The sequence below is a fragment of the Triplophysa rosa genome, linkage group LG20 (assembly GCF_024868665.1).
Source record: "Triplophysa rosa linkage group LG20, Trosa_1v2, whole genome shotgun sequence".
NCBI lineage: Eukaryota > Metazoa > Chordata > Actinopteri > Cypriniformes > Nemacheilidae > Triplophysa > Triplophysa rosa.
The window spans coordinates 2,692,441-2,704,832 of record NC_079909.1 but is presented as its reverse complement, the minus strand read 5'-3'; the positions used below and the strand labels follow the sequence as shown (position 1 = coordinate 2,704,832).

Below are 12,392 nucleotides of genomic sequence, written 5' to 3'. Positions count from 1 at the left end.
AAGAAATAATGCAAGGGACGTTGTTCATTTCTAATTGGTTTCAACTTATTTTTTCAAAATAAATCGTAAGTAAATCGTGAATAAATCGCATCGTGAGATCAGAATCGTGAATCGCATCGCGTCGTGAGCTGAGTGAATCGTTACATCCCTAAGTAACAGTGATAAAAAGATGTCTATAGGCATTTCCTAGATTCTAGAACGTGTTATGGTCTTCTTCTGCAGTGCGTATTTGGAGTTTCCGCACGAGAGCGCCCTCTGGCTTTTGGATGCAGCAGCATTTTCCCGTACTTCACTCAAAAGCTGTGCATAAATCACGTGATATTTATCGTCGGTTTATCGCGACAGCCCTGATTTAAACACATTCATAAATACTGTACATACCACATCAACAATGTTTTGCTAATAGCAGTAAGTGAATGATCACGACAGAAAGACAGTACTGTACTGGATCTTAACTGTGAGCAGCGTGCACCTGAAGAAGTTTAACCAGAGGAAATTATTCAGAATTTATCAGCTATAATATATCGGCCTAAATTTGATTATCGGCCAATACCGATAACATTAAAAATGACCATTTATTGGCCGATACCAATATGGACTTATTTACATTTATTCATTTGGCAGACGCTTTTATCCAAAGCGACTTGCAAGTAGGAGAGCATATAAACATTTTGTCAACATGCTAAACAGTACCGTTAGTTTATAAGCTGCTTGATTTATTTCTGGAAACTGCCCTTTTACAATCCGATGGTTTGGACAGCTCATGTTTGCGACCAGTTATGCAAGTTACGCAGCATTTGCAGCCAAGATGAACACATTTCTCACCCAGTTCGCATGAGGCGCAGTGATATCCGCCTGTTCTCGCACAGAAAGCAACACAGCACTTATGCTGGGTTTGTGCGCACTGAACTCATCCTCGAGTGTTGTAGCTCTTTGTTCAGGCATCAGAAACCTGTCGAACAGGTCTGTGTCCTCACAGACAGAAACTCTCATGGCTGATTTGGCCATTAGTGTGCTTTTACTATAAAGTATTTAACACGAACATTCATCATCACGCGTCCTGAAATACAGGTCGCCTTGTGCTGCCATGGTTTTTATATCGATATTATTGCATGTGATGCTCATGACATTTTCCACAAGTTAACTTGAAGCTTGCAACTCACATATAATCAGAAATAGTCAATTGTTTCATAATAAAATATTTTCACATTTTGACTAGTTGGTAATGACGCCTGATGAAGTCAAATCATCTCATATAAAGATCAATGAGACTGTCATCTTAGCAGAGATTCACAACAAAACAGCTAATAATAAATAAATATAGCACGGAGAACAACAATGCTATATTGTTTAGTAAAACAAGTGACAACTAAGTAAATATAAAATAGCCAAGAGAATAGGTACAAAATTCATCACAAATAGCCTACATGATGATACTTTAATCAAAATGTTCTGAAATCGGAATCAGCAGTCGATCAGATTGTTTTGTGGATTTCGATTAAAAAAGAATCAAATGTAGATGAATGATATTCTTGTTGTTTAGATTCTCCTTATCACCCAAAAACAGTTCAAAGCCGTTCTGTAAATCTTGCATCAGCAATCCAGCAGCACAATTAGAGTAAGTGCTGAATGCCTCATGTCTGCTTTACTTGAGGTCAGAGAGGAACAGATGACTCTAGAAAACCTTTAAACCACAATAACATCAGATTACATCTCTAATGCATCCATACAAATACAGTCCTTAAAGGCATTACACACACTGTTATAACAGCAACCAAGTACAGGCAGGGTGGGAAGAAAATGAGTGACAATCTGGGCCAGTGATGAAGTGTGAAAGTAAGTCATCTTGGTTAATGTAACATTTTCCTCTAAACAGAACTGAGCAAAATAACCGTAACCTACAGCAAACAGACGCAGAAGAGAATGCCAAAAAGCAGAATATGTGACCCAGATCATTTGATCCACTGTTAATGAGATCCATAATAATTTTATTTAACGACAAAACCTCCGTCATAAATCTATTGTTCATTCATATACAAATGCTTTGACGTTTTTGTAACCAGCAAACAAACATCAGTGTAAAGTGAATTAGTGTCCTTGCTTTAGTAATCGCTGGATCTCTATTAGAAAGCCATGCAGATGACTGTGACTATAGGAAGAAATACTGCAAGACCAATTTAAGCGTGTCTAACTTACAAACAAAGATCTCACCGATAAGCTCTTCTCTTTACATAAATTTCCAAATTAGACACAAACAAACAATAACAACTTCGACTGAGGTTTCATCGACACAACAGCAAACATTTACACTTTCACTTACAACCAAGCGTCTACAAAGAGCTGAGCTGCGAAACGCACGTTTATCTACACGATATAAAGTATGTGTAGTGCGACAGACGAGCTTCACTCACCAGAGAAAGTTGTTGAATTGTTGATCCGCCATGATTATCGCTGCGGGAGAAAAAAAAACTGTGTGACACCAGGGTGACGTCATCATATTCATGACTGCCCGCGACGCGACGGAATGAAGTACGCTTGCGTCGCGTCGCAGCTTTAAATATGTGTAGATTCTGTTCAGGTTTATTTCTATGGAGCTTTTCACGATTTTGCATTGTTGCGAAGCAGCTGTACAAAAAACGATTGTAAAACAAAGTATAAATAATAATAATACAGATGTAGAGAATATAAAGTCACGGCATGAATATCATAACAACATGGAAATTATAATAAATTGCCTGAAGGATTTAATCCTGTATATTCATCGATTATATTCATGGTTCTGTTCATAAATTAATTCTAAATCTAGTGTCAATTTATTTGCCTAGTTTTTTTTCTGACACAAAACTTGAGCTACAACAACAAATGTAAGATAGATGGAAACGTAAGAAGGATAGATACATATAAATGACACATCGTTTTCAAATCTGCCATTTTAAATTGAAATAGGCTAAATTTACTATAAAATCATGTTTTTATCGTGCATAATATCAATCAAACTGCAGCTGAGTTGTTTTTATTAAGTAATAATAACTCAAACACATACACATGTATAACAAAATAAAAGACATGATTTTGCAATTTTTTTATCTGTTACCTATTAATTATATAAACTCTTCATTTTAAAAAGCCTATTTAATAAAACTAAAGAAATATTGTCATTTCTAAACGTTTGTTTAGTCTATTGTATTATTGCTCCTGTATGACATATCGCTTTATGCTCCCTGAACTGTCTGTGAGTCGCTTTGGATAAAAGCGTCTGCTAAACGACTAAATGTAAATGTAATGTTGTCTAATGTGTATACAACTTGGACATTGTTATCTGTAGGCCTACGTGTATTTTAATTGTACCTGTAAATATTTTTGTCGTATTAATCACTCGTTGCATTGCTTTTCAGAACAGAAACACTAAACATCCTGATTTGTCTGAATAAACAGTGCCATCACTTGGACAAATAAACACATTACTTCAAAATTGTAACTAACAACTAACAAATAACTGAAAATATACCACAGATCCTACTCCAACACGATGTTACCAAAGTCAAATGACACGAATTAAGTGAACATCAAAAATCTGTTTGAGTTTTGACATAGTCAATTATTCAACCTATGACCTATTAATTCACATCCACAAGCACATTAATGCAAGGTATAAGATCAAAGATGTAATACAGAGGACAATCTCCACAGCACATTATCTCCTTTAACTAATGATCCAATGACTAAGACATCATCTATTATCTATTATAAATAGTCTCATTAAAGTGTTCAAGTGAGCCTAAAAGATGATCATTTACGAGTTTAATATTCTCACCTGAATCATGATTATCTTCTCATATCCCACCACGGGACCATCAAATGCTCAGTTTGATCGCTTCTTTTCACACCCATTTTCTTTGTTGATTCAAAACCAAATAATTGTATATTTACTCAGGATTTTAGTCCTATAGTGTAAATCCACACAAAAAAAATATAACATCTATGGCACATCTGGGGCAGCATTAGAGCTGCAGATGAGTGGCTTCTAAATCCCAGGGCATCTCAAATGCACTCAGCTCTCATAGAGATGAGGCGGAGAGAACACAGTGCAGGACACAGATTTAAGGTATTCCCTCAAGCTTGCATCATCTGACAACAGCACAAGAGTAAACAAAACAACTCTAATACCTGCTGGGCAATATTATTTCACTGGGCAATGACAGAACGTTTGTGACAGGCTGACTTTTTATATGTTGGATAACGGATTCAAAAGACTAAATGTATGTTTTAGCTTATAACATTCTTCATCATTCTGTATAATATGTGTTGTTTACAAATAAGAAAAACCTTTTTATGTTTTATTTATTGAGACAATTGGATGATCACACCGAATACACAAACTACCTTAACAGTGAGCAGTGAGCACAGCTCTGAATGTATTGATTCTGAGAGAGATGCTGGAATATTCTGTCCCATAAGTAAGTTGACTCCTCTATAAAAGCCTCCAGCACAGAAGTATGTCTCTCTCTCTCTCTCTCTCTCGCTCTCGCTCTCTACTCTGTCCTTCATTGACAGGTGAATCACTATAAAGTAGGGCTGTCAACGTTAACGCGTTAACGCATGCGATTAATTTTTTCAAATTAACGCGTGAGAAAAAAATTATCGCAATTAACGCAGCATCCGTTTGTTTTGACATCCTTTGTCTAGCGTTACATTATGTAATCACGCTCTTATTCGTGTACAGGCTTTTAAACCACTTAAGCGCGATTTGAAACAGTTGCTTTGACGCGTTCAATGAAGATAGACAGCTTCTAAACTGTGGGACGCGGCAAAACGCAACGCGAGGTCCAGTCTGGTGTGTACAGTAACGGCTGCGTCGGTGAATCTCTGTCAGACAGCGCATCCGTGTTAAGTTCTCTTTCGTGCTTGAATGGATAAAACCACACAAGACTATGTCAGAAAGCCCGTTTTGTCTAGCATTTTCTTAAGCACAGACTTCAAAGTGTAAAATAAAATCTTAAATGAATGCAAAGAGTTGTGAAAATGGGAGTGCGGTGACGGTCAGATCTGCGTACTGAGACAGCTCTTAAAGGGGCCGCGTTCTTAAACGTGCTGCTGTGACTCTTGTCACTAATGTTAATCAAAGAACAAAATAAAAGAAGAAATCAATGTGATTTTATAGCTTTAATGAGAATTCTTCTGCATTTAATTTATAATTTAGCATTAAAGACTGTAAAGTGTCCTTCAATTTCCTACATGAGCTCTCAATTATACTGTTGAATGGCTATAATTAATGTTAAAATAATCAATTTAATAGAGACATCAGTTACAATACTAATATCAAAATGTTAGCTTTCATAAAATGATGCTGTTAAAGAAATATGTTGTTTCTACATCAATTTGAAGATTAAATGTGAAATTATTAAAATGTAAAAGTATATTTTAAAATATAATTGTTGTGTGCGATTAATCATGATTAATCACAGAAAAAATGTGTGATTAATCCGATTATTTTTTTTAATCGATTGACAGCACTACTATAAAGTAAATACATGAAGGGTTGTGAAGCGATATATAGTATATCAACTGAATAAGTAAATAAATGTTGGTCAGCTATAAAATCTCATTCATGGATGAATATGCATGTATTATTTATTACCAAATACTGAACACGAGCTACCGGCAGATTCACCAACACATTTGAATTATTTAGTTGGTCGGCTTTAAAGTCCCAGTGAAATAAAAAAGTGACAAAAAAGCCACACCCACTATTTTTCTCATTAGAAATTCCATTTCACTGCTGCCAGTTCTGAGTGAAATTCCATTTCGAAATGGAATTTCTAATGAGAAAAATAGTGGGCGTGTTTCTCTGCGATTTGATGCATAAAAACAGCCATTGCATTTTGAAATGGAACTGGCAGCAGCAGACTGACAGTTGAAGGGGAGGAGTTAACGGATATACAGCATTTAAAGGGGTCATATGGCGCGAATACGTGTATTTCTGTGTCTTTGGTGTGTTATAAGTTGCCCATGCATGTACTAGACACGTTAATTTGCAAAATTTTAAGAACAAAAGATTAATTTTATCTAACCACACCCCCACAAATCTATGACAGTTCGAGTTCGTGGTATGATTTGACTTAGACCGCCCAAATGTATAAGCAAGTAAGGTGGGCATACCTGTCAGTACAATTGCTTTAGAACCTGATGTTCCAAATATGGTAAGAGGCGTTACATTTACGTCACACGCTTGCAGTATTCGACCAATCACTATGCACTGGTTAACTGGCCAATCATAGCACACCTCGCTTTTCAGAGCGATGAGCTTACGTTTCAGAGAGGCGGGGCAAAGAGGAGATACAAACATGCACGGTATGTGGATAATACAGCGTTTTTGAACCTTAAATCGTGTATACACATTGCATTACATCTAAAACAAACGATAATATTCGCCGTGTCATATGACCCCTTTAGGATGGATAGTCATTACAGGAAGGAAGTGCATTTTCAGATTTTAACTAAAGAGGGCACACGAATTTTAAAAAGAGAATGACCCACATTAATAAACTATTTACAATAAACGCTGCGATATTTCATGAAAAAAATAGTGATTGTAATTATTAATTTCACTGGGACTTTAACCATAAGCAACAGAAAAGTTTTTAGGTGACTGCTTTTTGCCATCTTTCTGTCTGTTTGCTTTTAGTGAGACCAGTATAGTTAAAGCAATTGCTGTTTGTTTGAGAGATATCTGCATTCTATAATTAATAGCCTACTCTATTTGACATGAAAATAAAAACCATACTAATGCATGTATAAATGGTGGTGGTGTGTCAGTGATGAATGTATGCTGATATGATGTGTGGTGTGTTGAATGAGCGTGCCGTGCGCAAAGCGCGGTAGGCGGGACAAGAGGAGTCGGCCATGAGCGTGCCGTGCGCAAACCGCGTGTGGCGCAGCGCGGAGAGGAGGAACCCGAAAATAAACAGCAACGAGTCACGTCGTCGAGGTGAGTTTCTTAAAGGACGAAATCACGACATTTAACACGGTGCATATGGTGTGGTGACATCGCCACGGTGTCGGAGAGTGTCTCCGCTGTGTTAAGATGCAGAGATGTGGTTTTGAGACGAATCGGTGGGGTTTAATCTGTTCAGAAAGGTGCTCGAGCGAGGTTTTCTGACGGCGCACTTTGGCCTACTGCGACAGGCTGCGAGCGGGAAAGTCGCGAGTAATCGCGGCGTTTCGGTGACGCCGTATGAAATTTACGAATGCAGATAAAGTCCGAGCGCATGCACGTAGCTGAAGGATAGATATAATGGCGTCGTGGGACTGGATGGTCTCCCAAATGGTGAGAGAGGGTCTGTGGGAACCAGCGTGATGGACCTGGTGAGTTGAAAGGCCGAGACCTGAAGACCGCTGCTGATCTTCATCATGTTTTCATGTCACAAGATCATCTTTTTTTACTTTACGTGTAACAGTTATGTACAGATCTGTGAGCGATGACCCCGTTACAGTATTGCGGATAGATTAAAGACACATGCAGACTGTAGTAGATGTCTATGGGTTGTGTCACAAACCTAGCGAGCTGCCTACCTAGACAGCACTTTTTGGACATCGACTCGAGGATCAAAGTCAACGTGTGTTCTCTTAAATGGTGTTGTTTTATGCTTTTCTCTTTAATGATGTGTTGTTTTATGCTTTTCTCTTTAATGATGTGTTGTTTTATGCTTTTCTCTTTAATGATGTATTGTTTTATGCTTTTCTCTTTACGATTGGTCAGTTTTGTTTAGGTAGGCAGTGCTAGGGATTGGACCGTAACCACGTGTAAATACGTTATTATGAATAAACGTGCCAGGCCCTCAGACATGTGCTATAAAAATAGCCTAGAAACTGGTCTAAGCACCGAAAGACTTGTTTGTCCACCAGCTGTTTAGTCAAATCCACTCATTTGACTTTTGTTGGTAATGTTTTACCAGCTGGTTCAGCATGTTTTTGTTGAATGACTTAACCAGCTATTCAGGTTGAATTACTGGCAGACCATATAGGCACCTTTTTATAGCCCGTTTTTATTCTTCAAGCACCACCCTTTAGGTTTGTTTGTTCGTTGAATATCTGACATAATTGTGGTATCAAAACAGAAATGACTTCAACTCTTATGGCACTACTTTGTCAACTGTGTCTCATTGGCAGTGTATTTCAACGAATGCCATGCTGGCTGTTTTTCATTGTCATTTTTTTTCAGCCGTAGGGTACAGTCTGAGGCTATGAGCAGCAACGAGTGTTTTGGTTGCGGCCGTACAGGCCACTGGATCAAGAACTGTCCAAATGCTGGACGTGGACGTGGCAAGGGCCGTGGCAGAGGGAAAGGTGAGAGCCGCTCTGTTGTGTATGCTGTGAACTGAACTGGCGATTGCCGAGTTGATAAATGACACGTGTGTCCTGATGTACCTGTAGATCTTTTCTGCTATCGCTGTGGAGAACCAGGACACGTTGCAAGGGATTGTGAGAGGACTGAGGACGGTAAGGGCATGTATGAAATATGAACTCGCTGACGATTGCTAAATGGGTTGTGATTAGTCGTTTCTGTGAAAGCTTAGTTATATAAATGAATAAAAAGATTAGTGAATGTGCACTACACTAGCATTAACTGTACTTTCATGTATTTTCATCTGAGAAAAGTTAACTTGCTTTATATGTCAACGTTATTTGTAAAATGTTGTTTTTATTTGATCTGCTAGCTGAACATTTGGCTCAAAAAGTTCAATTCTAGTAAAAGTGTTGAAAACGTGCACGTACAATATAACCTGCAAATCAAACAAATTGCTTGTGCTTGTGCAAATATGCTTGACTGATAATAAGGAGGGTTTTTTTATCTGGCGTTTTTCAGCATGCTACAACTGCGGCAGGAGTGGCCACATCTCCAGGGATTGCAAGGAACCCAAGAAGGAGAGGGAGCAAGTGTGCTACAACTGTGGCAAGGCCGGCCACATGGCCCGTGACTGTGACCATGCCAACGAGCAGAAGTGCTACTCCTGCGGCGGCTTTGGACACATTCAGAAAGGCTGTGAGAAAGTCAAGTGCTACAGGTACATTTAAAGGGTTAACCCACCGGAATATTGTCCCGTGTAAAAAATAACAAAGTTTCCTTTGACCCCGGCAGGTGTGGTGAGATCGGTCATGTTGCCGTGCAGTGCAGCAAGGCGAGCGAGGTCAACTGCTACAACTGCGGGAAATCTGGCCACGTGGCGAAAGAGTGCACCATCGAGGCCACCGCTTAGTCCCGTTTCCTTGTTCGCCCCTCCTTTTTCTGATTGATGGTTGTATTATTTTCTCTGAATCCTCTTCACTGGCCAACGGTTGGCAGATAGAGGCTATTCCCAGGCCAGTGAGCTCTTGACATGTTAAAGGAGGAAAGGGGTGGAAAAAACTTTCCACTTTCTGCATTTAATACAAAAAAATGTTTATGTTTAGTTTGGTAGAGGTGTTATGTATAATGCTTTGTTAAAGAACCCCCTTTCCATGCCACTGGTGAGCAGGGATGTGTGAGTTGAGTGGGAAGAACGTTTGTCGGGTAGGCCTCTAGAGACTCGTGGAACGTAGCCTCGGAGAGATCGGGGAAAAAAATCGGTTGAATAAAATAAGAACCATACAAATCGCGGAGGCGTTCGCTTCTGAATGATTTGCATTTTTGTTTTATCAACGAGACTGAGTTAGCCTACGTGCGATTGACCTGATACAGCAGCACAGGACACATTACAGTCAGGTCTATCCAGGCCGAACCAGCAGTACGCAGCTATGTGGAGAAACACCGTAACGTGTAATATAAAACGTCGTGTAATAACAGTTTCAGAAAAAAAGATATCATTGGTGAAATGCTGGCTGTTGGATCGCAGCAGCCGTGGTGTTGAAAACCTAACTAATGATCCCAAGAGTTTGCGATGGAGTTTTGATCGTTCAATAAAATAACAATAAAAGGAAAAAAAGTTCATAAAACATATTTGGAGTTTGTAGAAAGGTGAATGTTTTCACAGAAATCAAAAGGTTATTTTTGTACAATATCACTACTCTGGAAAAAATACTATCATTTGCGTGTACTCAGTTTTTAAGTCGGAAGGTGAATGCAACTGAAGTTCTAGGACATAGAAATGTAATTTTAAACTATCAATAAAACTGGAGGAGGAAGGGGTGTCACGTCTCACGTTTCTTTTCTGCTTTGCCACATTTGGCTCAGTTTTTTTCCTGTAAAGCAAGCTTTTGTTTTAGATCACAATTTTCATTTGATACAATCTCGGGTCAAGATGTGTTTAGGTGTATGCGCGTTTTCTAAGCAAATATGGGCTAAACGTTACGCCATTGACTTCCATAAGAAGATGATGGGACCTTTCAAAATGCATTATGATTTTCACTGCAATTGACAACTAACTCAAAAGTTATGGAGAATAAGTGATTTCTAGCCCTGCTCTCTCAGTAAAAGAGTGTCAAATTAGATCTCATGGGACTATTCTTTGCAAGCTGGGATCAGTTCCAGGCATTCCCTGTAACACCCCAACGTAAATATAGCCAACCTAAAATAAAAGTCTATGATCGATCATAATTATTTTGCAGCTTTCAAGCTCTGCCCTTTTTAAAATGTTTACAAATGTATATAACTCTGAAATGGGACTGTTTTTGAATGATCGCATCATTAAAGCATATTTTATCATTGTATTTGTAAAATTTAAATTCTGTCATCATTTACTCGCCTTCAAGTTGTTCCAAATCTGTATAAATGTCTTTGTTCCGATGAACACGGAGAAAGATATTTGGAAGAATGCTTATAACTAAACAGATCTTGCCCCCCATTGACTCCCATAGGAAAATTTGAAAAGTAGTCTTTTTTTTGTTCTGTTGAACACAAAAGATATTTTGAAGAATGTAGGACAGCAAACAGTTCTGGGGCACTTTTGACTACTATTGTAGTTTTTCCTACTATGAGAGTCAATGGGGGACAAGATCTGTTTGGTTATAAGCATTCTTCCAAATATCTTTCTCTGTGCTCATCAGAACAAAGACATTTATACAGATTTGGAACAACTCGAAGGTGAGTAAATGATGACAGAATTTTCACTTTTGGTTGAAGTATCACTTTAACTTACAAAAAACAATTTGACACCAGATAGACTATGCCCTATTTAATTTACTACATTGGTTAATTGAAGAGTAAGACGCTCAATGCAGCAGCTGGCCTGCAAGGTATCTGATGAACTTGCAAGAGTTAATTTCTTTAGTAAATAATTGAACTTCACATATCAAGATTTACATAGTTATGTCTGTGTGCATGCAAACTGCAGCAAATTCCATAATAAAAGTAGATTTCATCTTATTAAAAAAAAAATTAGTTAAGAGATGGTGCTACTTTCATGTGACTCGCATAGAAACTTTATTTTTAGATTTCTTGAAGCCAAATGGGATACCAAAGTAGTGCGGGGGGTGTGGACCCTATCAGGTTACCATGGATCAATAAGAACAGACCTTACAGAACTAAGCATAGCTTCAGTAACCGGAGATCTATTCAGTACTGCGGAAGAGCTGAATGCCCAATAAACAGTATCAGAGGGATTTGATACTACACAACTGTGTGGCTGTTAGTGAACGGTTCACAACATACTCAAACTACCACAGGAATCTAAGCAAGTTTAAGACTGGTGTTGTCTTTGGAAGTACTTTTAAAGGTCGAGAATGAACAAGACATTGTCAATGTCAGGAGAGCTTGACAAATTAAAGTAGTGCATTTGTATACAGGGCTATCGAAGTTGAAGAAGATTACTGGTCCCACTTCAGTCTAGTGATGCTTCATAAAAGATGTCTAAGAAGAATTGTGCATTTTGAGGAAATTGGATTTGGTAAAAAGATCAATCGACAGCCGAAGTTGCATGACTTCTACAAACCAGGATTTCTGTAATGAAAATGAGTCGTTCAACAACAAACCATCACGGAATCCATGGGCTTCAATGAGACCACATTATGAAAATCACACTGCGTTATGTAGAGCAAGGTGCCAGTTAAATATTTTAATAAGAGCTCTGAAAGCTGCTATGCAAATAGAAATGGGTTGCAGTTTATATTTCAACTGCTTGAAGAAAATGCTACTTTGACATCATCTGTCACCCGACCTTCAACTTTAAAAAAAAAAAAATGTGCCCAGAAACAGACCTTTCCGAAGCAAAGCCTAGATCAGACTTAGACGATAAATGTTAAAAATGATAAAACGGAGACAGACTGAAAAATATGATCAGTAATATTTAGAAAATCTTAAGTTGAAAAACATCACTCATGATATGGAAAGGTCTTTTGTATTCTACACTTTTGTGCAGCAACAAATCCTGTTTATATCAAGCCGCTCACACGCGCAGGTGCTTATTGGAAATGGAAAT

General features: G+C 38.2%; 2 protein-coding genes across 2 annotated transcripts in view; one reads left to right on the top strand and one right to left on the bottom strand.

Moving 5' to 3' along the window:
* The window catches only part of raf1b (Raf-1 proto-oncogene, serine/threonine kinase b), a 34,167-nt gene extending 31,697 nt beyond the window's left edge, over nucleotides 1-2,470 (bottom strand). The window contains exon 1 of the mRNA XM_057361595.1: nucleotides 2,412-2,470. The gene's annotated coding sequence lies outside the window, so the exon portion shown is untranslated. The remainder of the gene's footprint in view (nucleotides 1-2,411) is intronic.
* Nucleotides 2,471-6,860: 4,390 nt separating this feature from the next.
* cnbpb (CCHC-type zinc finger, nucleic acid binding protein b) lies at nucleotides 6,861-9,370 on the top strand. Its single transcript, XM_057361596.1, has 5 exons — nucleotides 6,861-6,988; nucleotides 8,222-8,346; nucleotides 8,434-8,499; nucleotides 8,867-9,065; nucleotides 9,140-9,370. The coding sequence occupies exons 2-5, from the start codon at nucleotides 8,244-8,246 to the stop codon at nucleotides 9,255-9,257; spliced, it is 486 nt and encodes a 161-aa protein (XP_057217579.1). The 5' UTR covers nucleotides 6,861-6,988; nucleotides 8,222-8,243; the 3' UTR covers nucleotides 9,258-9,370.
* Nucleotides 9,371-12,392: the final 3,022 nt, after the last annotated feature.

Bases quoted from the DNA above. Each gene is read 5' to 3' on its own strand.
- cnbpb (XM_057361596.1), top strand. From the start codon at position 8,244: ATGAGCAGCAACGAGTGTTTTGGTTGCGGCCGTACAGGCCACTGGATC. The intron at 8,347-8,433 runs GTGAGAGCCGCT...ATGTACCTGTAG, and splicing joins GGGCCGTGGCAGAGGGAAAG to ATCTTTTCTGCTATCGCTGT. The intron at 8,500-8,866 runs GTAAGGGCATGT...GGCGTTTTTCAG, and splicing joins TTGTGAGAGGACTGAGGACG to CATGCTACAACTGCGGCAGG.